Below are 27530 nucleotides of genomic sequence, written 5' to 3' on the forward strand. Positions count from 1 at the left end.
GATGACACCTCTCGTGCTGTGCCGAGAGCACCGGCAAGGGCTTCGTGGGAGACCTGGGGTCTGAGCTGAGTCCTGCAGGTGGGGAGGCTCACCTGGGCCTTGGGGAGAACATTTGCAATGTGCGGCATTTTGAGATCATAAAGGAAGATGACACTACAGGTTGCAAAAGAAGAAAGGGCACAGAGGAGGATAGACAAAGATAGGAAAAGGACAAACTTTGAAGGGACTAGAATGGCTGTAGAAGATATGGAATCCATCTGGAAGGAAAGGGAAGTGATTAAAGAGTTTTCAACCAAAGAGCTACGTGATCAGAGTTATGATTTAGAAATACTACCCCACTTGTAGAAGGTAGAGGCAATGAGACAGCTGGGAGAAGGCTATAAAAATATAGATACAAATTGACAAGGGCCTAAATAAGGAAGTGGTATGAGGAATGAGAGCTAATGGGAAGTAGAATTGACATGATTTAGGAACTATTTGGATGTGGAGGATGAGAGAGAGAGAAACAAAATCTAGGGTCATTTTTAGAGTTTAGTTTTGGACAGGCTATGTTTGTAGTACATAGGAGACCTCCAAGTGGAGATACTGAGCAGGCCGTGGGGTGCAGGAGCCTGGAACTCAGGAGGAATGTCTGGGTGGAAATAGAAGACTGGGATTCTTTAAACCATACAACGTATAAATAAGGGAAGGGGGAACAGCTCTACGGAGGAGACAAAAAGGATGTCCTCAAAGGTAGGAGAAAACGATCAGCGTCAATGAACCAAGAGAATAGAGAGTTTCAAGGGTAGAACAGTCAACAGCGTCAGTTCCTATACAGCAGTGAAATAAGGTGAAGCCTGAAAGGCACTCAGGGAGTCTCATGACTCAGAGATATTGGTGATCACGGAGAATGCAGGGCCAGCGGAGTAGCTTGGACATAATCCAGACTCTAGTGGGTTGAAGAGTTAGCAGAGCCACAAGAAATTGCACACTTCCTCTAGAAGCTTGGGGTAAAGGATGAGATCAGCTAATTGGCTACACGATCTTTATGGCTCTCTTTAGCAACAATAGTCTATGAAATTCTACTGGCAAAATAGCTGTGTCAAGAAAAGTAGGCATGCTTCCCCAGATGTCTGACTGACCACCAGCCTGGATGTTAAGAAATTGAGGAGATGGGGCTCAGGTGGGTTCAGCACAGGGTTTGCTGATCTGGGACTTGGCTTGGGGCGCCCATGCAGGCAGTACACTTGCTCCTGTCCAGGAATGAAGTGGGCAGGGGGTGCAGCTGGCCACCAGCCTCCCTGATCTCTTGGTTGGTGGTGGTGGGAGGTGTAGGGAGCACAACCATGTTAAACAGTGGAAAGATGGAAATTACTATCTACAGGGGATGAACACACAGCAGTACAGAGGGACTCATGAAATACCCTACTGTTTACTCACAGGTGGTCCTGGAGGCCCTGGTTTTCCTGGAGGACCTGGTTTTCCTCGTCTTCCCTAGAAACCAAAGAGAAACAGACAACAGCTACTGTGATTCCATTTTATTTTAAGATGAGACAATATTAAATGGCAATTTTAAAGACTAAAAATTAACTAAAAGTTAAAAAACAATTCCAAGTCCACATGACCTTTAAAGACCCGTGAAGTCTAAAAGCTCTGAGACAATTTTTAACAGCCAAGATGAGAAAAACAGTGCCTGGAACGAATAAACTGTGACTCTTATGAGCAGCCCTTTAAAGGCTGTCTACTTTGGTACTCTAGCAAAGTAATATAAAGTATCTGAAAGATGGGCTAAGATGGGCATTTTATCTGATAATTCAGTGGGTTCAGGTGCAATAATAAATGCATTTATCATCTTAAATTGGTATTTCTCAAAGACTGATCTGAATTCCAATTTTATAGGAGCTTCCTGAGGGTGCTATCAGGTATTAAAAATACACTTTTCTGGGCTCCATCCTGGACTTACTGGTTTAGAATCTCTGGGGAAGGGATCCATGAATATGCATTTAAAAAACCCCTTCAGGTAATACTCATACTCACTGAAGTTTGAAAAGCACTTCCGTAAGCCATATTATAATTATATATGTTGTGAAAAGCACATTAACTAGCTCTTTTCTTCCCTTTGGATGATTAAGCTGTTTTATAAGTGAAATAAAATGTTCACTCCTTGCTTATTAATCTTCATTATTGTAAGTGAATGTTAACTCCCCAAGTTCACAACTAGCTAAATTCCAATTACAAGAGCCAGAATGACATTTCTAAGTACCTGTGTATCTATATCATTTAAAAAACATTGATTTATTATACATTTATTTTCTTAATTATTTTCTTTCCTTTATCATAGAAGGAAGCCAGCTTAGGTATGGATAGCACACATTTTGAATGAGAAACATTTCTGAGCAGGTTTTCTAATTCTGTTTCATTGTTACTAAGAACTTTATTTTATTACCATATTGGTAGTATGTTAATACATATTAAGGCTTGTTGTTACTTAAAAGGTAGAAGTATTAGGCTGATCTTTCAACTCTCTTTGGGGAGAACTGTAAGCATAAACACGGAAAGGCCCATTTCACTGACAGATTTTCTTGCTCTGAAAGAGTCAGGCTTGATCTTTCTGGCCTTCAGCTAAGCTTGGAGTTGGGTAGGAAATGCAATACCCACTGAAGCAGCAGAGTAAGGTCTGGAAGGTAGGTAAGCAAATGCGACACTGTGATTGGGTGGGAAATGCTTCCATTAATTGCTGAAGGCAAGTTGAGTACCTACTGTCAAGGACTCCATATAAAAATAGCAGCTGTATTCATAAAAACTCCTGGCTAACAACTACAGAACAGATTTTTTTTTAAATTTCATTAAAACCAGAAATAAAATGAGTAGTTATTTTCATGTACCTTCTGTTTTAGAGATCTGAACCTTGGATTTCCTTTGGGGGGTTGTAAGATTGGAATGAATATATAATTTAATATTCTGTATACTAAATAAAAGTTACACACTTGGACATAATTTTCTTGTTTTGCAGTTTACACATTCTGAAAATCAATATATTGGGTCTTTTAGTAAATGCAAGTCAATCAGCCCCTGAGGATTAATCAACGATACAACGTTTGTTTACTTGGAAAGTGGAAGCACCGTAATTTATTCATTTACAAGAGCACAAAGAAACAAAATCGGTGACATTGGAGTAGGTGATTGGTTCTTTCTTTTAGGTTGAGGTAAGTTAAAACCATAGGATAAACTTTGTGTGCAGTCTCCTTTCCTTAAAGGAGACATATATATTGATTTGGGCAGGAAGTGGAGAAAATGAGGTTATTGATCAACTTTTATCACAGAGTTAATGTTTAAGATAAACCAAGTCTCAGATATTGTAGCATAACATTGTCATGTCTTAACATGAGGAGTAGACGCATTCATGGTTCAGTATGGTACGGGCAAGCTTCCAAACTCTTGCACGTCGCTGCTGATTTACATCATTGTTCAAAGCCTTGCAACTGTCAAGAGTGTGCGGATGTGTCTCTGGAAGAGCACAGGGGAACGCTGACTGTCTCTATGCCTCCTTGCTAACGGTAGACATGCAGGTAAGATGTTTTTGAGGACCGTCAAATTATTGGAACATACTGTACACAGCTGACTTCAGCCAGCACGTATTTTCAGTTTAAATGTGGTTTCTAGGCTTGAATTTCTAGTAACATCCTGAAGCAGATTTGAATACTTTTTTCTTTTTCAGCTTTACTCAGATGTAATTGGCATGTAACATTGTGTAAGTTTCATGTGTACAAGTGATGCCTTCATACACTTATATGTTAGGAATAAAGTTAGGGAATACCCCCGTCAGCCTACATAATTACCATTTGTGTGTGTGTGTTGAGAACATTTAAACTCTACTCTCTCAGCAACTTTCAATATTGTTAACTATAGTCACCATGCTGTACATTAGATCCCCAAACTTATTCATCTTCTAACTGGAAGTCTGTGCACTTTGACCGGCATCTCCTCATTTCCCCTTCCTCAGCCTTTGGCAGCCAACATTGTCTCTGTGTCGACGAATTAGGCTTTTTTAGATTCCATACTCTGGGGCTGGGGCTGTGCCTGGGAGGGCCAGGGAATACCCTCCTGACGTCGATAGAGGGGCTGTTTTTGCGTGTTTCTTTCCACTTCTGTCTCCTCTTATTTCAGACCCACTTCATTCCTCTTCATTCTAGACCCACTGTAAAGTGAGACAAGAAGTGGGCACTCGGATGTGGGTTGGGATGAAAATCCCAGCACATAACAGAAAAATGCTGAGCTGGGTGCGGCCTTCCTGGCTAGGGTGCCTGGTCCCAGGTGGCCATTTGTTCAGAAGCAATTGATCAGTTGGAGTCTGGCTCAATCTCCAAATGGATGGTTTCAGCAGCATTACAATTGGGCTAAGCCAATACTTTTCTGAAAATTGGGAGTATGAAGCATAAAAGGCAGATTTACCATATCAGGTTGCCCTGGAAACCTCAGAGTGCTCAACACGTACGTTTCCTGTTTGGCAACAGTGTAAAGGTTATCAGACTGCAGCTTAGGTATTTGTCTAATGATTTAAGCCCAGGGGTGCTCTAACCCCATCACACATCAGCATCCTCGGGAGACCTAGCAGAAACAGATTGCTCTCCCCACTTCCAGAGTTTCTGACTCAGCATGTCCGGGGTGGGACCCGAGAACTCACATTTATAACAAGTTCCCAGCAGTACTGATGCTACTGGCCTTGAGACCACACTGTGAGAACTCCTGTTCTAAACCTCAACCTCTTATTTCATATTTAAAGTCAGGCAATCTTGTATAGCCCTTAATCTTGTAAACCTCGTAGCTCAGAACAAAAGAGCTGGGTTGGTTTTGTGACTGCGTGGAACTTTAAGAATAAAAACCCCATTGTCAACTTCAGGACCGCCTGGATTGGAATCCCAGCCTTTTCTTTTATGGAAGGTTCTTGTGTCAAGATGTCCTTGCTGTAAAATTGGTACTTACCCATTGAAGCCTGTTTGTGAAGAACTAAAAAAGAGATCATGTGTAAAATTCCTGCCACGCACACACCCATTAGGATGGCTAGTTTCAAAAAACAAAATAAGCGTTCGTGAGGATCTGGAGAAACTGGAATGCTCGCGCACTGCTGGCGAGATTGTAGAATGGAGCAACTGCTGTGGAAAACACTGCGCAGATTTTTAAAATAATGAAAAGTAGAACGACCATGTGATCCAGAAATCCCACTACTGGGTCTATATCCAAAGGAATTGAAAACAGGGTCGTGAAGAGATATCTGCACACTATGTTCATACGTAGCACTATTCAGAATAGCCAAGAGGCAGAACCAATCCAAACGTCCATTAACAGATGAGTGGATAAACAAAATGTGGTACATACGATGGAATATTATTCAGTTTTGAAAAGGAAGGACATTCTGATACATGCTACAACATGGATAAACCTTGATGACATCATGCCAATCAAAATAGGCACAGTGAAATAAGTCAGTGGAAGACAAATACCGTATGATTTCGCTTATATGAGGTACTTAGAGTAGCCAAATTTATAGAAGCAGAAGGTAGAATGGTGGTGGCCAGGGGCTGGGGGGCGGGGGATAGGGGAAGTCATTTAATGGGAGCAGAGTTTTAGTTTTACAAGATGAAAAAGTTCTGAAGATCTTTTCACAACAATGCGGCTGTACTTAACACTAATGAACTGTACAGCTAAAAATGGTTAAGATGGTAAATTTTATGCTATGTGTTTTTCTCCACAATTAAAAACAACAACAACAACACTCCTACTATAATATCTGACACAGTGGGAATAATAAATGTTAGTTTCTTTTCTCCCTGCCCTTCTACCACCCTTTATCCAATTATCCTTTTCTTTTCCATTTAAAAATGTTGATAATATATCAAGAAAACCTTCTAAAATCTGTGTTGTGCATCAGTTAAAAAACGTAACCAACTGTCAACCTTGCATAGGGGATTTTTTCATCTAAAACAACAATCAAGATGCCCATTAAGAGTAGAAATAGAAAAAGTAAATTGTAGATTATTCATACAGTGGAATACTATACAACAATGGAAATGAATGGAATACAACTATATGCAACAATATGGTGAAATTGTGTAAACACAACGTTGATCAATTCATATAAGGAATAAAAGCAGGCAATACTAAGCTAAGCTGTTAGAAGTTGCAACAGGTCACCCATGTGGGAGTGGGGAGCGACTGAGGTCATCAGACTAAGATGCGGATGTTCTGTTTCTTGAACTGTGTGCAGGTTACAAGCGTGTTCTTGATTTGTGAAAAATCAACAAGTGGTCTCCTTAGGATACATACATTTTTCTGAATGTTTGTTATACTTCAATAAAAATTTTAAAAAAATGAAACCAGGAGATTTCCACGATGGAGTGATTTTATTTGAATTATCAGATGACTTCATCCATCTGCATTTGCTGTGTACATGACCACAGAGGGTCAATACTGTCAGGAAGGAAAAAAAAAAAAAAACCCAGGCCTATTTAAATAAATGACATCTACAAATTTTCAACAGTAAAAATAACTTGATGCTTCCAGGATGACTTGCAGTATGAGAGCACATGTATCTTAAATTAGCCACTTGATTTATAAACACTTGACCATCCAGGAGCATTAAGAAGGGAAGAATGCAAATAATGGGCGACTGGTACTTATCTGTCAGATGGTTTTTGCTGTTGATGATGACGACGAGGACAAGTTACAGTAGTAATCGTACCGAAATAAAGGGTGGTATGCAGCCCTCAAGCCCACAGAGGAGACACGTGTGTAAGTAATCTCTCTAAATTGCCAGGTCTTCTAATGCAGCTGGCTCCTCTCCAGAATTCCCCTGTTCCCATGTGTGTATTCAGCACAGTCTTAGGCATCAACTCAGCCTGAACAAGGTACCAAGGAGATGTCGAGGAAGAGGAGACAGGGCCTTGACTGGCACCCACAACTGTGAAGTAGGTGTTAATTACACAGGAAAACATTACAGACCATCTGGGAAGTTTAGTTTTCTTTTTTTACATTGTGAACGGAAATAAGATTAATGACTGATGTAAAAGGTTAGCACATTTTGAAATCAACGATATGTGAAAGAATGGGAACGGAATACTTACATGAGGAATGCATAACATCTTAAGTGAATTTTATTTCTTAACATCTTTAAAAATACATCTAAGACAGCAATGAGGCTAGTCATAATGGTCTCCTTATTTCAGGGATCAGACAAGTGGCTCTTGTAAGGACACGGGAAGAGGATGTAATTCAACATGAACAAAGAATCTGAAATAGGTTTAGAGCTAAGGGAAGATGAATCCATATTGTGATGCTATTCCCGATATTGCTTTTCTCATTTAGGTTGGGATCTTAAAATTTCTAAATCATGTCACAATTTCCCCATCTCTCTGTTCCCTTCCTTTTTTTTTTTTTTTTTTGGCGGTACGTGGGCCTCTCACTGCTGTGGCCTCTCCCACTGTGGAGCACAGGCTCCGGACGCGCAGGCTCAGCGGCCATGGCTCACGGGCCCAGCTGCTCCGCAGCATGTGGGATTTTCCCGGACCGGGGCACGCACCCGCGTCCCCTGCATCGTCAGGCGGACTCTCAACCACTGCGCCACCAGGGAAGCCCTGTTCTCTTCCTTTTTTCCCCCTTTGGATGGACTCTACCAGTAACTAATGTGGCTTTTCAAAACAAGTTAGAAATGTGACAATATTAACTAAACCCCCTCAGCTATAACTGAATAAATGATAATCTGAATAAACGGTAACACTTCATCGAAGCGCTGGACTGTGCCAGGTGGTCTGGTCTGTGGTCAGCGTGGTCTACAGTCACTGTTTAGCATTCCTATGATGTTATCATGGCGGCACCAATTTGGTCACGAAGATAAGTATAATTAAGGTCTGACCTCGTAAGTCCCTTCTGACTGGATGAACCCCAAATCACCTTTTCCTTGTGTGCTCCAAGCTGTGCATGTACCAAGAAACATAAAAGCCTATGACAAATGATTATTAAAATGGTTACCATTGATCAGATGCTTGCCATGGGCCAAGCCCTGAGTGCTAAGCATGGACTTACGCTATTTCATTTAATCTGCTCCAAACTACTGTGGGTGAGTGATACTGTTCCCATTTTACAGAGAACGAAAGATTAAACATCTAGCTCCAAATCACCCTGCTCTTCATTGGTGGGGCTAAAAGTTAACCCCAAGTGTGTCTGATCTTAAAACCCGTAACCCTCAGGATGAAGGTATCCTTGGGGGGGCATATCCTGGTCATTCACGATTTCAGTTACTTTGCCGCTCTAATTGTTGAGTTTCTCTTGTTTTCTCACCACCAAGACAGATTTTTCAATGTCCCATCGCCTTACGACTTTGCCCTTTGGGGAATTCAGGTCTTTCTAGTTCTCTCAGCTGCCCCCCTGATGGCTGCTTGCCTTTGCCTTGCGCCAGCAGGACAACCACAACCTTCCACTTAGACTGGACTCCAGACGGTCTTGCCAAACCACCAACTCTCTCTGTCCCAATCGCGGGCTCTGTTTTCTATCCTGCCATTGCCAACCTCAGCCAACGCACTTGGTTCATCCCGGCTCAGGGGTGGGGCACGGTAGGGCATGGCTTAGCTGCTTCCTGACCCTCTGTGATACATTTTATTGTGCGGCAGTGAGAGGGGGGACGCTCCCTCCGTATTTGGAAGTTCGCAGGGGGATGCTTGCAGGCCGGAGGAGGAGAATCGGGCTTGGACTCTGCCTTCCTTGTCCGAGAACTATGCCCATGCCCTGGGGTCCCCATCTCCAAGCACTCATAGGCCTCAAGCATCTTTCATTTTTATTCAGGAAACTGTTACATTTTTAGACTTAGAGAGTGGATGAAATCAACACGTAGAGGGACAAATAATGCACATAAACTGCTAGTGTCTTATTTAAAAGAAATGTTAACATGAAAACGATGTGATGAGGTTCCTCAACAAATTTCAGACGGGTCAGAGCTTGAGCCAGTGTATAAGAAGGAATTCAGCCTTACCAGTCAGCACTGGAACAAAGAAATCATTAATGACATTTCATATCTTGATTTCAATGAAGCTAAATTTATAGAAGTGCATTTTCAGTATTTTTGAGTCACATACTTTAACAAATGAAATGTACCCTCAAGGGGTGGAATTTTAGAACTGCAGTTTCAAAGAGAAAGACTGAATTGAGCAACAGCAAATAAATTCATAGGAATACATTTTGCAGCTATTCAATAACTTCCCGTAAACAGAGAGAATCCCCAAGGATCCGTAAGATGCAAGTATGAAGGTCACCCAATTTTCATACAGAAGAACTTTCAGTGCATAATTCTCAATCCATCAACTTAAATTTAATGGATTAAATCCCACTTGGATATTTAAATGCCCACTTCAAACCCTATCCAAAAAATGAGTAAATGTATTCAGCAGAAATGTACTGTCTGTGTTTTACATACTGTTCTAGGGGAAAATATATGAATAAGGCCTGGATCTTGCTTTCAGGGTAGAAGAGGAGGGACAGCTATTGACAACAGCTATTTGGAGAGTGTTGTTCACTTGGTTGTAGGTAAACTCAGGAGTTCTGGGGAGGGAAGGTGAGAATTAAGTTGCCTCCCAAACCTTTCAGTAACTCTCTCAGCCTTTCGTTTGACAGGGGAAGTGGCGGGGGGTTGGTCACCGGGATGGGATGGGAGGGAAATGCGGGTGGAGGAAGCCGTCTGCACCCCCTTGGCAATGAGATGGGGTGCTAGACCCTGAAGAGTCCCCTCAGACAGGAACAGCTTCCATGGACACTTGTGCCCCCATACAGATGTGTCCTCTTTGGTCCTTTTGTCCTCTGATACTTATTGCCAACCTTTCAATCAACTGGGCTTGGAAGGCATTTCCCGCCACCACTCCTTGTGCTTTCACGATGGACTTAAGTATTGGGACTCTGTATTGATGACCTTCAAAAACTGAATGCTTGTGGACCTGCCATTATGTAAATACTGGGTATGTTTTTTCTTGACTTGAATACTCTTTTCATTTCCTTAAACCTGACACCCAAGGTCACTTGCCAGTGTGACTGGGTAAGAGGAACTCTGAGTCTGACCTCTTCCAGCTGCTTTCCCACAGTCTCTTTCTCCTTCAGCTCCGACCTTTTCCCAGAGTAAGGTTAGAGTGTCTTGGGAAAGCTGGTACCTCAGTTGGCCCTGCCAGCCCCAGCTGCAGGTCATTTGCTGGATTCTTTTTATGTTCTCCTTTGACTTCTCAGTCCCCTTTAGAGAAGTATCCTTCAGGCAGAAACCACAGCTACATCTTATGCTGAGCGTCCTGCTACACAGGACGTACATCCATCCATCCCTATACAGACATCCCTAAAGCCTAACCAACACCTACTCACAGGACTGACCTTCCTACGTACTTGCCCCAGGCCCCAGCGAGTGACTGTCCTTGTCAAAGGGGTGGTGAGGGGCCTGTGTCCCTCTGCTGGTTTCCCTGGTAACCGATGAGCCCACCTGACGTCAACTCCCCTATAACTGGAAATCCCTCCAGGACCTTGCTTCAGACGTGTAAGCGCCCCGATCCATAAAACCACTGATGTCTCTGTTGCTGACTCCGGGCTCTTTCTTTGGTCTTAAAGCTGGGCAAATGCAGGCCTTCTAGGCCTGCAGCCCAACAACCTACCACCTCTTCACTGTGTTTTTGTAGAACATATTTCCCATTCTCAGCTGGCATGTTCCCAGATTCCTTCATTAATTCGTTCAACAAACATTTAATGAGTCCTTACTGTGGGCCAGATCCTTCTCTGTGCTCTGGAAATACCCTGAATCCATTCTGTCCTCAGAGAGCTTATATTCTAGCGGAGACAGTGATAGAAATAGATAGCACCTGGTCCTTTCTCTCTGCCAGACACCGTTCAAAGCAATTTATATCTACGTATTCATTATATCTTCAAAGTCCTCGTAATATCTTTGAGGTGTCTCTGTTTTACGGATGAGGCAACTGAGTGACAGAGCAGCTTGCCTGAGGTCACACGTCCAGATAAGCAGCAGAGCTGGGACTTGAATTCAGGTAACCTGGCTGTGTCATCCCTGATCATCCCTCCCTGTTATACTGACTGCGTATCTGATAACGACACGAGTAGAGATATAAATTCTGGATAGCGACAAGAATCATAAAAAGTAAAGCAGGGTAAAGGGATACAGAGTTAGATAGGGTGGTGTGCCATTTCAGATAGAAAAATCAGGGGAGGTCTCAGCAGACACCTGAACCAAGCGAGTCCGTGGGCTGTGCACGGGCTGAGAAAGGACACCCAGCAGACAGAACAGTGAGAACAAAGCCCTGGGTGGCTGCAGAAGCGCAAGCCCTGGGTGGGTGGCAGGCAGGGCAGATTAGCTGAGCCTTGAAGACTGTGGTGAGGGCTTTGTGTTTTCTTCCTCTGATTGTCTTGGGAAACCATTGGGAGTTGTCGTAAAGGGGCCGCATCATGGGGTTGACCTAAACACTGGCCTGTGTAGATTAGCAGCCACTAGGGTAAAACTGCTACAGACTGATCATGTAATTCAGGGGCTCAACAGAACTGATGGTAGCTTATCTGATTTAGGTCGCTCGCAGGAACATCTCCTTCCATTTGTGCAGATAATCAAGAGTTGAGTATCTGTATAGCATTTTGTGGCGGTTAAGTTTATGTGGTGCCCAGATATTTGGCCGAACATTTTTCTGAATGTTTCTGTAAAGGTGGTTTTTGGATGAGATTAGCATTTAGATGGTGGATTCTGAGCACAGCAGGCTGCCCTCGAAAAGGTGTGCGGGTCTCGCCAATTGGTCCAAGGCCTGAATGGAGCAAAGACTGACCTCCCCAAGGCAAGAAGGAACTCTGCCTGCAGACGGCCTTTGGACTTGAACTGCAGCTCTTCACTGGGCCTCCAGCCTACCAGACTACTCTATAGGTTTTGGATTTACCAAGACTCTACAACTGTGTGAGCCAATTCTCTCTGTCTCTGTCTCTCTGTATACACATCCTGATGCTTTCATTTTTCTGGAGAACCCTGACTAATACCCATTTCCATTTATAAGTACGAAGTATTTTTTACCTTCCTTTAACATCTTACGTTACTGAATATAATATCTATTATTCTCTGATATTTACCCAGTCCATTGTTTTTGACTGAAAAAATGATATAAGGAAGTGAGATCTATTTCATCCTTCACTGTGAACAATGGTTTTCAAATAGAGAATGCTGCATTGTTTAAGTAATCCTGCAAGACTTATATAAAGATATTTATAATTTAATGAGCTTGTACTCAAGGGAAAAATATGTTCTTGAAACATGTCAGGATGAATTTTCAAGGGAAAGACCTAATTAGCAGTGTCTGAAGTGTATGTCATCACATTTAGAAAACAAGGACTGGTCCCTGTAGACAGAATGGTGAGTTAGACTTTAAAGCTTTAACTACTCCGTTAATATGTATGATTAATGAGCAGTCTGTCAGTTGGTTGCCCTCACTAAAGCAAAAGACCTTGCAGGGGGGAAAAAAAGGATGTTTAAATTAATGGACACAGAAATATGCAAATGCAGTTTATAATCTTTTTTATATTATGATTAATTAATAGCTTTAGAGTCTTTACTGCGAAAGGATGCCATAGCTTGAACACCTTTTAAAATATAGAATCAAAGCTATAAAGATGTCTGAAAGTAACAGATGGCCACAGGTCCCAGTGACTTTACAAATGAGAACTCTGGGAAGCTAATGAAAGCAAAAAAACTCTCAATGTTAGATCATGGCTGAGAAATCAAAAGCTGGGGAAAAAAGTATAAATGGAAGTAGTTATGTCATTATCTTTTCCTTACATATAATAAAATATTTTTATCTGATGATTATTTGGAGAAAATCATATCGAAGAAACAAGAGTTAAGCCCATTTAAAGGAGAGAACATAGGCGGTGGGCTCTATTTGATGTCAAGATCTTCAGAGGCAAAGAGAAAATCCAGTCATGTGTGTAAATGATTCTAAACATAAAATTATTTGGTAATAGTTGCATGTTCATTTGGATATCTGGGTTTCTGAAGACAGAACCTTAATTTAAATCCTTCAGAAACACTGATAACTAAAACTACAAGAGCTAAGGTTGAAAGCAATCAAAATTACAGATCTGGGGCTTCCCTGGTGGCACGGTGGTTGAGAGTCCGCCTGCCGATGCAGGGGACGCGCGTTCGTGCCCCGGTCCGGGAAGATCCCACATGCCGCGGAGCGGCTGGGCCCGTGAGCCATGGCCGCTGAGCCTGCGCGTCCGGAGCCTGTGCTCCGCAACGGGAGAGGCCACAACAGTGAGAGGCCCGCGTACCGCAAAAAACAAAAACAAACAAACAAAACTTACAGATCTGTTTTGTACCAAAATGAGAAATCAACTTCCAGAAGAACATAAATGAGTGGGAAATTCAGTAAACAGATAACCTTGCGTCAGTGATAAGCATTGCTGCATTTATTAAGTGCTTACTATATGAATATTGGAGATTAAAGAGAAAATTAGACACAGATCCTACCTTTGAAGGTTTGGGGGGCTTTTAGTCTAGTATTAATTTCTCTTCTTTCCTGTCTACCAGATTTTCTCCACACAAAAAATCAAGGCTGCTTAAAGACATTCAAGAAAAGAGAACAGTAGCTTGTAACTATTTTCAAGAGCTGGAGGTTGCATTAAACTTGGCCAAAACTGATATTTCTATTTTGGCATACTTTAATTATGTGGTGTACTTGCCCATGGTCATGCTTTTTCTGTACAAAGGTAGAGGTGAATATAGATTTTAACTCATATATTTATGACAAAATAATTGATCATTGATTAACAATAAAAACAGAATGGAAAAGTGCACTGTACTAAGAAGGGAGAGACCTGGCCATTAGTACCATCTCTTGTATTTATCAGCTAAGCAAACCTGAGCCAGTTATATCATCTCTCACCCTTAACCGTTTATTTATTTATTTTTTTAAAAAAGGACTAATAACATACCTGCCTAAAAACATTGGGCTGGAATATATGAGCACCTGGGAAATATTTACTGTAAGAGAAATACCAAGGTTTGAAAAGAGCTTTCTATAATCTTTCCCCATAAATTTTCTTGAAGGCAGAGGAATGGTGCCTGGCTCCATCGGTGCCCACCCATCCTTCTGGACAGAAGGTTCCAAGCTTTCCTGGCGAGGTTACACTGCGTGGGGACATGCGGAAGGTGGTCCAACACATTCAGATATAGAGCTAGTGGATCAATTACATTTTTGGCAAATACCAAGGAAAAATATATCCCAAATACTCATTTTAAAATTTAGTCCTTTGAGGCTACCCTCCTGGCCTAAACCAAAACTTTACGTAGAATGTGCTGTCTGACACTAATATTTCAGCCTGGCTGACTCATGGGTAAGATATGTCTGCAGAAATGTTTTTCAAATAGTAATAATATTCAGCCATCAGCTAGCCTGTTCTCTTTCCTGAACACTGGTCAGAATTGGCAGGATGGCCAGTCGGGTTAGAACTGAAATTTTCAAATGTAAATAATATTTTGCCTAAAAATGTGGTATCCATAGCTTTGGCCTCACTCTTGGAATGAAATTAATATTCTAGATTTTACAAAGGACAAACTAGGGCCCTTACTAAGAGCAAAAGCCCAGCTCCTTGCCACGGCCTGCAGGGCTCTGCCCCACATCCGCTGCTCTCACACCCGGCCAGCCACACAGCTTCCTGCAGCTCCTTGAACTTTCCACCTCAGGCCTTAACACTGTCTGCTTCCCCCAGATTTCCACAGAGCTGGTCCCTCACCTCTTAGATCTTTGCTCCCAGGTCATCCTTGCAACGTGGCTTTCTCTGACCTCCTCACAACACTCCCTAACCCCTTCCCCTGCTTTCTTATTCTCAGTTGCATGTATCACCACCAACCATTCTAAGACATTTATTTTGTTACTGTCTGTCTTTGTAATAGATTGCAAGCTCCATGAGGGTAGAGGTTTTTGTCTATTGCAGGGGTTGGCCAAGTTCTCCTGTAAAGGGTAAGAGAGTAGATATTTCAGTCTGGCACAATACTCTGTTGTTGTAGAATAGTCATAGACAACATGCAAGCAAATGAGCGTGGATGTGTTCCAATAAAACTTTATTTACAAAAACGCATGGACCAGATTTGGCCTAAGGGCCATCTTTTGCTGAGTCCCAGTCCATTGTTTTCATTGGCTATCTCCAGTGGCTACAATAGTGCCTGGCAAATTGTAGGTGCTCAAGAAATACTTGTTCTAATTTTTGGCCTGAGCTAACAATTAAAATGGAATTAAGTGTAACGCTTTGAAAAGGTACCAGGCAAATGAAGAGCCTGTACTAATGAGGAAAACAGTGTGATCTCATTCATTACTGTACTTTTAGACAAGGATCAACGCCAAAACTGCGGGATTAATTATGTCTCAAAAATTCTTTAGGATCTGGTGATTTTTTTTTTTTTTTTTTTTTGGTGGTACGCGGGCCTCTCACTGCTGTGGCCTCTCCCGTTGCGGAGCACAGGCTCCGGACGCGCAGGCTCAGCAGCCATGGCTCACGGGCCCAGCCGCTCCGCGGCATGTGGGATCCTCCCGGCCCGGGGCACGAACCCGCGTCCCCTGCATCGGCAGGCGGACTCTCAACCACTGCGCCACCAGGGAAGCCCTGGTGGTGTTTTTAATCATTATTTTTGTTAGTGTTGTTGTAGAGAACACAAGACAAAAATTTCATTAGTACTTTGAAATTATTTTGCTGAAAAATTTTTTAAAATGCAGGTCTATAAAAAGAGTAACATAACAAATGATTATCTTCCCACAGCACAGAATTAACAACTGGTAGTATTTTGCAATATTTTCTTCAAGTCTTTTTTAAAATAAATAAAATGTTACAGATTAAATGGGAGTCCTTTCTTGTAGTCTTGTTTCCCTCACTCCTCCTGAGGTGTAACTACTCTCACGAATTGGATGTACCAATTGTGTATTGGTTCATGTACTCAATAAACACACACACACACACACACACACACACACACACACACACACACACACATATACACATACATATATATACACATATATTTATATATATGAATAACTAAGTAGTGCCCAGTATTTTGAAAGTTGTAAAAATTATTTTTTGTATGTATCCTTTAACAAATTTTTTTGTACTCAATATTATGTTTTTAAGATCTATCTTTGGGCTTCCCTGGTGGCGCAGTGGTTGAGAGTCCGCCTGTCGATGCAGGGGACATGGGTTCGTGCCCTGGTCTGGGAAGATCCCACATGCTGTGGAGCGGCTGGGCCCGTGAGCCATGGCCACTGAGCCTGTGCGTCCGGAGCCTGTGCTCCGCAACGGGAGAGGCCACAACAGTTAGAGGACCGCGTACTGCAAAAAAAAAATGATCTATCCTTGTTGGGAATGTTTGAGAGAGAGAGAGAGAGAGAGAGAGAGAGAGAGAGAGTGTGTGTGTGTGTGTGTGTGTGTGTGTGTAGATAACATTTCCAAATAAAAATATTTCCAAAGTAGCAAAATACGGAAGTACAGAAAATGTAATGCTATTTACTTTATTATAAGGCACTCTCCATTGCTTTTTTCAGGTTTTCTGTATTGGGGTTTAGTGTTGCTCAAGTCTTTCACCCAAGAAAAGAACCAACGGCCCAAGGAATTCAGGAATTTAGCACCATTTCATTTTTCTCTCGTGGAAAACCTTTATCCTGTAAAATGTCAATTCAGTTATTAACATACGATCAGTGTTTCAACAGCGTAACTCACTTCCAATATTTCAATGTATGCAGCTAAATTTTAAAACACCTAGCTGGGGATAAAAGACTTCCGGTTACACAAAACATTAGTGGTCTCTGTAACAGCACGATCATGAAAAATATTTTTAAATGGAGTTTAAAATGGAAACTGAGCAAAAGCCGAAATTAAATCTGGGTCTACTGATCCCAAGTATCAGTTTCTTAGAGCTTTGAAATAGAGTATTCGTTTTCAATAAGCTAGATATATGGGGACCTTAAAAAAGCCTTCTGTCATATTTCATAACATCAAGGAGTGGGAGGATAACGAATGAAGAATCCTTTTGAAACATCTGCAGTCCATAAAACACTTCAAAAAATGTTGACCTATGTTATAAATAGTTTAGCCCTGATGTGCTGCTTGATAGTACGGCGTCTGTATAACAAAGAACCTCTCACAACTGTTCTGGAATACCAAATATTTGGGGGGACCCATTGCAGTGAAAATGTAGTCATCTAGCACTTTATTAAATGGGAAAGTCCACTGAATGGTACTTCTAGCTCCCACACAGTAGTGCTGACTTTGATGACCCAGAAGATGGGCCATCAGTGGCTGATCCAGGGCTTTCGTGCAAAGGAGAAAAAGGTACCCTTCCTCCTGGTGGCTGCAGCCCTACACTGGACACACGGTTGGTTCGTGGGTCACAGGCTGGATTTCAGCCCCTGAACATCTGGTGACTGGTTCCTTTCTTCAGGCCAAAACTATGCTAGGTGACAAATCCACAAAAGTGTCTGGGATTCTAAAAGAACCACTAAACGGTTTCCGTGGCTTTAGTGCTAGTGGATTTTGTTGTGCTCAAAGACTTGGAAATTACTTTTGTAAGTATGATGTCATAGATAGTGGTCATTGAGCCCTTGTTGTGTGACAGGCCCTGAACTGGCTGTTTACACATATATTTTTCTAATCATCATTTTGGGATAGGCATCATTAACATCATTTCCATTGTATAACTGAAGAGACAGAGGCTCAGAGAAGGTGGGTAGCATTCCCTGGGTCACAGAGCCAGGGTTTACCCAGGAATCTGCATCACTCCAGAACCTGTGACCTCCAAGGGTTTTCACTGATGAGGTGACGCAGAGTTTAACATTTTATTAATACAAAGTTCAAGGAACCAGATCCCCACACGAGACATTAACCAATCAGATGATAAATGGCCCTCCTTCCATTGGCTGGGTTTGTGGGTGGCCTTGACTACCACCACTCAGGCCACTCTACAACAGGAGAAGCATCTCCCCCACCAGCTAACCTTCACGTGCACGAGTTGTAGTCAGGGAGAGCAGGAAAGGTGAAGGGGTTGGGAGGGAGTGAATCAAGGCAGCCGCAGACTGAGGAGGGCTGGGCAGAGAAAACAGGCAGAATAGCTTCTGACACCACCCACTTTCCTCAAGATTGATTAAACTGTTTTGTATATTCTGTTGTGTCCAATTCTTTAAAAAACAAAACAAAACTGATTGTGCTCCATTAAGCCAATTTCCGACCTGCTGATGGATCATGACACAAAGTCTGAAAAACGGCTATTGTGGGACCAGGGTTTGGCAACAGACTTCTGTTAGAACCTGACTCTAAAAATTTCTTGCTCTGTGATCCTGAACAAATCACTTTAACTTCTTTAAGCCTCACGTCCTCATCTGACAAGTGGAGAGAATAATCCTTAATACAGGAGGATGTTGTGAGTAAACAGGGTAATACAGAATTACCATACGTATTATTTTTATTGCTACAATAGTGCATATATTATTGTTATCACTGTAATATAGCACCAACAGTTGATGAGATGGTCCCAAATCTGGCAGTTTTGTGATCAAGTCAGCTTTAGCCTTTAGCCATGTCAAAATTAGTCATCATCTTACCCAAAGAACGCTGGTCAGTGTGAGCCTAAGCTGGGCATGACAGTTAGTTCTCTTCCCAGACCCTTCCTGGGCTACCTTCAACGGTATCTTCTTGTTTGCCTATCTATACACCTATATCCATCATATTGTGTAAAATGGATGTTCAGATCTTAAAAAGGTAAGTCAGACTCTTGGTCACACTTTACCCATTAACTTCCATTTTATCTTCTTCCCGGGGGGAAAACCAAGAGTGAGAGAGGAAGGCACTTTCCTCTTAGAATGGTTTCTCAGAGACCCCGTTTACAAAAAGACTCCATTTACAAAGTCACTTTTAGCCCCACTAGTTGTCTTGACCTGCACAGAGATTCCAGGAGGACTAATTTAGGCGTCAGGAATAAAGCGGAGCAGGCGGTAAAACACATCACCCTCTCGTACTTTATACACAATACAGCTGCTAGCATAAGTGCATAGCTGAGAACTCACTGCATATTTGCATAGTTGATTCCTACAGTGGACCTGGCTAAATGCACATTTCTTGTAATTATTACAAGGCTAACTAGTCTTACAAGCTTAATTAGCATTACTTAAATAAAATAAATTCTCTCTGCTGGTAATAAAGTGTTTGTTATTATAGTTTTTGCCTGTAGTCAGTGTAACTCACTAAGTCAGTGGTTCTCTAACTCCGTGGTGGAGGACTGGTTTGTAAATTTTCCATTTGTTGTAGACTGGTACTTTTATAAACTACAGTAAAACTGAATTACTAGGGAAAAAGAGATAAGAACATGCAGAGTATAAGTCCTAATGTTTACTATTGGATTCGACAGACATAAAATTACACTTTAATAAATATCAAACTAACAATGGAGGGGAAAAAGAACAAAGTACAAAACTGTACAAACTGTTGAAAGTGAGTATATATGCTGATAAAAAAAGATTCACTGTTATACTTGGAACTTTTTGTTGTTTTGCAGTTATAATAAAAAGTTATGAGCAAAATAGTGATTCCATATATTAAATGTCTATATACATTCTCTGAACAAATAAACACCATTATATCAGTGTTTAAAGTTTTTAATGTAAAAAAGTGAGCTTGCTTTTTGCTTGTTAACATATCTAACCTAGGTTGAATTGACAACAATGCTACTTATGTAAATCACTCCTTTTCCCACAGGATATTTGACATTGAGGAATTGTAATAGGGAAGGGCAAATCTGATTCCATACTGGCTTTGTCTCTTTTTCTTTAACCTTTGTATTCTATTGCTTTTGCTACAAATTAGGAATGTTGCCTATAGCCTGAAATGTACAGGAGAACCCATTCTCAAGGCTCTGACCTTTAAAGGTTGCAGATCAGAGAATAACATTTGTCTTGTTGGAGGTTTATGGGAATACTATGACCAGACTTACGTGGACAGCTACAAGAACAAAGAATTCTTGCACCAAGAAGTTTACAGCAACCAACCATACCTCTCCACCCCTTTTATTATGGAAAAAAGCCTGAATTTTAACTTGGGGAAGATGGTTCTTTGGGACATTAGTCCACCATCCTCTCGGTCTGCTGGCTTTCCAAATAAAGTCGCTATTCTTTGCCCCGACAACTAGTCTCTCGATTTACTGGCCTGTTGTGCAGCGAGCAGTGTGGGCTTGGGCTCAGTAACACTTGTAGTGCACATCTATACTGCTTCATTTTTTGTTTGAATGACTTTCAGTATAGAAATCAGTTTAACACAGGTATGTTGAGAGGAATGGACTAAGACCTTTCAAACTGGCTTCAGCAAACTCAGAAGAAAATCAACATCATAACTTCTTTGATAATTGTTGTGAAACTATGGGAATACATTGTAACAATCTGCAGAATCTTCAGTTTTTAACTCTTCAAATTTTTTTGGCCATTGGAAAACAAATTGCATTCTTTCTTTGCATGGAAGTATTGATATTATTAAAAATACTGAAGATATGAGACAAAAAGCACATCTGTCTGTCAAGGTTTCTTTTTGTATTTTTTTCTTCTCCCAATTCCCCCATCTCACAGTCCCTGGTAATCACCATTCTAGTCTCTGTTTCTATGAGCGTGGCTGTTTTAAATTCCACATATAAGTGATATATGGTATTTGTCTTTGTCTCTCTGACTTATTTCATTTATCACAATACCCTTAAGCCCAACCATGTTGTCCCAAACAGCAGAATTTCCTTCTTTCTCAAGGCTGAATAATATTCCATTGTATGTGTGATACATCTGTATCTATAAAATATCTTCTTTATGCATTAATTCATTGAAGGACACTTGGATTATTACCATGTCTTGGCTATTGTGAATAGTGCTGCAGTGAACATGGGGTGCGTGTATCTCTTTGAGATCCTGTTTTCATTCCCTTTGGATATATACCCAGAAGTGGAATTGCTGGATCATAGGGCACTTTTACTTTTAATTCTTTTTGAGGAGCCTCCATTCTGTTCTCTGTAGCGGCTGCACCACTTTACATTCCTGCCACAAGTGAACCAGGGTTTCCATTTCTCCACATCCCCTCCAACACTTGTTATCCCTTGTCTTTTGATAATAGCCATTCTAACAGGTGTGATGTGATATATCATTTTGGTTTTGGTTTTGATTTGCATTTCTCTGGTAACTAGTGATTAGTTTCTTTTTTTTTTTTTTTTTGTGGTATGCGGGCCTGTCACTGTTGTGGCCTCTCCCGTTGCGGAGCACAGGCTCCGGACGCGCAGGCTCAGCGGCCATGGCTCACGGATCTAGCCACTCCGTGGCATGTGGGATCTTCCCGGACCGGGGCACAAACCCGTGTCCCCTGCATCTGCAGGTGGACTCTCAACCACTGTGCCACCAGGGAAGCCCTAGTTTCTTAACTTGCAGAAACAGTGATTTGATTCCCTAATTTTAACATTCCTAAGTTGTTCTCCTTGATAACCATCAAAGTACCTCACTATGCAATAATTGTTGTTTTGACCGTTTTCCACATTATCTCAAAAATTTTAAATCTCACATTTGGTGTATTAATCTTTACAAATTCATAATTTTTACCATGTCATTAAGCCTATTGTGTAGTTCAGCTGACATTCCTTTGCTAGCAAGACTTTCTTGATGAAGGAAGCAGAGTGTTGGTTTATATTCTCCTGTAAGCTCCCTAATCTGGAAAACTGCTCCAGAATAGTTCCCTACCATTGCAGCTTCACCATCAGAACATATTCCTGTACAAAAATTGAACTCCAAACCATGTTTTGTTGACAATATTTTTGCATAGTTCAATAACTATGTTCATAGGTTTTTTTTTTTTTAACAGCTCACAGTTAGCTATATTTGTGGGCAAAGAAGCAGAAGAAAAAAATTCTTCCTAATATTACTATCATCTGTAATTGCACATTTACCAAAACAATTGCAATATGGGCATTACCTGTGCATTTGTCAAGATGCAGCAAAAATGTTTTGCTGGTTTTGTTTGCTCTCTGAGTTGGTATTAGCTTGTTTTTTAAATATGTCAAGCAATGGAATCATTGTCACATATTCATTCAATATTTCCAAGCAAGTATCTCTGACGTCATCTTTCACTAGTGCCTTCACAATTGCATGTTTATTTTCCAGCCTCAGAAATCTAAAGTACTACTTTAAAAGACATCTCCAAAACATTAAGGTTTAAATATGAGTCACTGAACTTTGCTTCCGTTGCCTTTTAAGTCAGTGTTCATGCTTTCAAAATTGTTTTGGTTTTGAATTTATTTTTGTTTCCTGTGTAAATGTTGCTTATGTCTTGATGATTTCATTGCTTCATTAGCCAGTCCACGTCTGCCCAGAACATGCAATGATTTAATACTTCACCTTCAATTAGCTGAACTCAGTATATGAGTGATCATACTTCCTAGTAAAACTAGTATCAATTCTTTTGGTCTTTGTTTATTTGCAGTCACTTCCATGGACATCAGGTAGTTTGCTTCTACTGAAAACATATGTCCAAAAAAACCCATGAAGCTTGTTTTGCCATTAGTTCATTAGGGTTAAAAATGAGTACTATAAATTTTACTTCACTAACGTAATTTAAGTTAAAGTAATAAAAACTCATAATAGAAAGTAAATGATTTGGGTTTCTCAGACTTTTGTGGATTATAATTGACAAGCTAACCTTAAAATGCCTCGTGTTGTGGTGTGACCCTACTGTTCACGACCTGTAGGCAGCTAGCACCCTCATGACTCTGCGTGTTTGTTCAACACACCAACTCATCCATAGCCTGCTCTACCTGCTAAGTCCAACAATCACATGCTTGTTAAATTGTTATAGAACTTTCTAAACACATATTTTCAATTTCTGTGCTTATCATGGTCCAGTAACACTTTGAGCACCACGTCTGAGTAGCATCGTATTACACAGCATCCACGGTTTATTAATGCTTATCTCTTTTATAAGGACAACTTTTTCAATTCTTCTCCTTTCTTTCAGGTCCTTTTAACTAGGTGCACAGTAGTCTATGCTTTAAAGGAAAGCACACACAAGGCTAGTTTTGAGGAAAATACAGATAAGGTAGGGTCTGTTTTATCTAACTTTGTCTCCTTTCTTCTCTCTCTATCACACAGCTCTCCCAGGGATGCTGTAGGCACATGGTCCATGACAGTCTTTGTTTCATTGGCTGACTCTTCCCCACCTAATTAATCATCTGTCTTAGTGTTGGTTTAGCTCATTACAACGTCTCTGGAAAGTGATGATGCTGACATTTTTGTACCAGAATCAAATTGAGGTTGATTAAGTAAAACAATGCTAAGTCACAGAATATTTTCCAAGAGTGTTCTAATTTGGTTTTTCAGGGGAAGACTTTCAAAATCTGAACATGAACGGTAATAAGATCTGAGAAAGTTTCATAGATTTGTTCAACTTTGTAATTATGTTATTGCTAGAAAATGTGTCTAATTGTTGGAAATGATGTGGCAGAAAAAGAAAGCAAATAAATTGTTTTTGAGAAAACTCATTAAAGGTAATTAGATTTACAATTGAATAGCAAAATATAAAGAAGGAGTATGGAGGTGGAGCATAAGGCAGATAATTAGGAATGCTGTAAGTCTTAAGAAGAAAAGATTTAAAATAAAGCCTCATCCCACTAAATGCTGTGGGGGAATTCACCTTTTTCATTTTTTTGTTTGTTTTAGTTTTTCTTATATAGACATTATCTAATAAAAGTATATTAGACACACTCCTGTCATGCAATTTTGACAAAATAAAAGAGAAAGGGAGTAGGGCACCATTTTCAATATTGAATTAGAAGCATAACTTCTTTTGAATTAGTAATTTTTATGCCATCTCTTGTTTTACCTTGGAGAGGTTTTATCGCTATGGCAACAACTGCAGAGAAATACACCATATTCATTTCCATCAGCTCCCAATGAAAAAGATTTTAAGCCCATAGAAAGTTAGCAGGATAGTATACAAAAATTTATAGGTATAACCACAAGGATTTATTGATAAAAAGACACAGGCAGAACTACTTATATGGTAAACCATACCCTTGACATTTCCTAGATTGGGAATTATGCTTAATTAGCATGCTTCAGAAATTTTATATCATTTGCAAAAAAAAAAAAAAGAATGACAGTTTCCAGAATGTGTACAGAGATATAAAAAGTGAAAATTGCCAAAATCAATAAAAATAAGAACAATTTAATTTTGGCGATATTTTACTCTGACATCATTTACCTTATATCAATAAAATGAAGTTTTCCAAGGAGTTAGGATTGTATTCTAGCAAAATGGATTTATAAAACAAAATAAATGAATTCAGACAAATGGCTGATAACAGAAATGTTCTCTTAAGATACCACTGGTAATTTACAAAGGAAAATTACAATAGACTTTTTTTTCTCCTAATGCCCTGCCCACCCGACATCTATTTTAGTTCAGTTTCCTCTAACTTCTATATTTCTCTCTGCTTTTACTTGATTGAATTGGGCTTGCTGTTCATGGAAGAAGGAAGTAGTAGGTGTAAATCTCTGTGGCCTGAAAACAATGAACAGTCTTGAGACCCTTGCCTCTTATACACAGCAGAAGTCTCATGAAATTATATCTACGCTGGAAAATCCTTTTTGTAAGAGACACATAATGCCTTGATTCCTACTTGCCCCACAAAGTGAGTGTCCACGCCCCTCCTCTCTTCCCATACGTTCTCATCTTGTGTCTTATCTTCCAACCTCCTCTGGTACTTCTGGATTGCTTATTACTATAAGTAATAATCTTTGTTGCTTGCAACTTCAGCTTCCCCCTATTTACTGACTTCCTTGCCTCAGTTTGCAAATGTACTCAATTAAAAAAAATCTTTTTCTTGTCCTCTCCAAATGTGATCTTACACCATCTCTCTTTACATCTCACCTTCTGAAAAGAATAGTCCATAATCCTGTGGACAAAGAATGTCATCTCTATTGCAATAAACAACAAATGTTGCCCTCCATCAAGCCATCAGCCCTGAGGGGAACACAGGATAGAGAAAAACAGGAAACATTCTGTATTGGATACTGGCCGTAGGTAGTTACGATGCATTACCTTAGGAGTAATTTCAATGAGCCCAGATTTTTGCATCTTTCCATAAACAGAAAAGCTCTAAAATCATTAGTTTGAGATGTCTGTTTTTTGTAATTAGCAGTAATCTTTTGATTTTGGACTACATTATTTTTTTCAGCAAAAACTCCTATATATCTTGATTCCTCCCTTACCTCTTTGGAGCAGTTCCTCCTCAGAGCTATCTGAGAGGCTGTCTCCCAGGCTGTAGTCCTTAGTAAGGTCACCCCAAAAAACGTAACTTGCAAGTTTTAGGTTGTGTGTTTTTTTTCAGTCGACACCTCCCCACTCTGACTTTCTCAATACCTACTACACTCCCAAGACCTGTGAAAAGTCATGCCTATGTCTTCACAGCACAGCCAGTCTTAGAAACCAGCCTCATCCAAGGGCATCAATGGCTTTTCCTCAGCCCTCATCTGCCCTGATGCATTGGAAGCACTTCCCATCAGGTGATCATCTCCAGTCTCTTTCAAAACTTTCCTCTAGTTCTATTTCTCTTATACTTTTGACTCTCTCATTCACCTAACCACCCATTCTTACATATAGGCTTATCCTAATTTCAAAGTCTACCCTCAGTTCTTTCCTCCCCACAGTCTCCTCCTTGGTCATCCTACCCACTCTGATGGCTTCATTTATCACCCACACGTTGATGACTTTCTAACAGTAAACTTTGTCCTTTTTCTTATGATCTTGATTCAAGTTTTAAGGGGCTGGTGCATTTCCATTTTCAGAGCCTTTCCGCAGCTCTAATGCTTTAGGCTTCAAACTGACTCATCTCCAAAAGAATGTTTTCCTCCAGCGTTTTCTACTTTGGTCTACCACCATTTCAGATTTGGTACTTCAGTAAACACTTTGATGCATAAATCCATTGCCTTGTTTCTACTCATTCTCTCTCCTTGATGTCTGTCCCACCTGGTCATATCACTTGTTTTTACAAGCATGATCTGAGTTTAGCCTTTTATTACTTATTGATTAGACTAAAAGAATAGTTCTATCCTCTTCTCAGAATTGCTGGTTTTGATATTATGTTTATGTGCAGATGATTTCCTACCTATATTTTATGTTTGCCTTTACTGGTGAGCTTTTCCATTCGTAATTTTCTTGTTTCCAGTAGTGGCCTTTTCTTTTCCACTTAGAGAAGTTCCTTTAGCATTTGCTGCAAAGCTGGTCTGGTGGTGCTGAATTCTCTTAGCTTTTGCTTGTCTGTAAAGCTTTGGATTTCTCCATGAAATCTGAATGATGGCCTTGCTGGGTAGAGTATTCTTGGTTGTAGGTTCTTCCCTTTCACCACTTTAAATATATCATGCCACTCCCTTCTGGCTTGCAGTTTCTGCTGAGAAATCAGCTGATAATTTTACGGGAGTTCCCTTGTATGTTAGGGTTAAGGTTAGGGTTAGGGCTAGGGTTAGGGTTAGGGTTGTTACTTTTCCCTTGTTGCTTTTAGTACTTTTTCTTTGTCTTTAATTTTTGCCAGTTTGATTACTATGTGTCTCAGCATGCTCCTCTTTGGGTTTTTCCTACCTGGGACTCTCAGCGCTTCCTGGACTTGGGTGACGGTTTCCTTTCCCATGTTAGATAAGTTTTCAGCTATTACCTCTTCAAATATTTTCTCAGGTCCTTTCTCTCTCTCTTCTCCTTCTGGGACCCCTATAATGCAAATGCTGTTGTTAATGTTGTCCCAGAGGTCTCTTAGACTGTCTTCATTTCTTTTCATTCTTTTTTTCTTTATTCTGTTCCACAGCAGTGATTTCCACCATTCTGTCTTCCAGGTCACTTATCCGTTCTTCTGCTTAGTTACTCTGCTATTGATTCCTTCTAGTGTATTTTTTATTTCAGCTATTGTATTGTTCATCTCTGTTCATTTGATCTTTAGTTCTTCTAGGTCTTAAACATTTCTTGCATCTTCTTGATCTGTGCCTCCATTCTTTTTCTGAGATCTTGGATCATCTTCACTATCATTATTCTGAATTCTTTTTCAGGTAGGTTGCCTGTCTCCACTTCACTTAGTTGTTCTTCTGGGGTTTTATCTTGTTCCTTCATTTGGAACATATTCCTCTGCCATCTCATTTTGTCTAACTTTCTGTGATTGCAGTTTTCATTCCACGGGCTGCAGGATTGTAGTTCTTGCTTTTGCTGTCTGCCCTCTGGTGGATGAGGCTATCTAAGAGGCTTGTGCAGGTTTCCTGGTGGGAGGGATGTGTTCCTGCACACTGGTGGGTGGAGCTGGGTATTGTCGCTGTGGTGGGCAGGGCCATGCTCAGGAAGACTTTAAGTAGCCTGTCTGCTGGTGGGTGGGCTGTGTTCCTGCCCTGTTGGTTGTCTGGCCTGAGGCATCCCAGCACTGGAACCTACAGGCTGTAGGGTGGGGCCACTTCTTG

The 27530-nt window shown here is 40.7% G+C and overlaps 1 protein-coding gene across 1 annotated transcript in view; it reads right to left on the reverse strand.

The window, feature by feature from the left end:
- The window catches only part of COL19A1 (collagen type XIX alpha 1 chain), a 351475-nt gene that overhangs the window by 105796 nt on the left and 218149 nt on the right, over positions 1-27530 (reverse strand). The window contains exon 15 of the mRNA XM_060030452.1: positions 1420-1473. Coding sequence (XP_059886435.1) covers positions 1420-1473 — 54 coding nt within the window. The remainder of the gene's footprint in view (positions 1-1419; positions 1474-27530) is intronic.

The sequence above is a fragment of the Delphinus delphis genome, chromosome 14 (assembly GCF_949987515.2).
Source record: "Delphinus delphis chromosome 14, mDelDel1.2, whole genome shotgun sequence".
Lineage (NCBI taxonomy): Eukaryota > Metazoa > Chordata > Mammalia > Artiodactyla > Delphinidae > Delphinus > Delphinus delphis.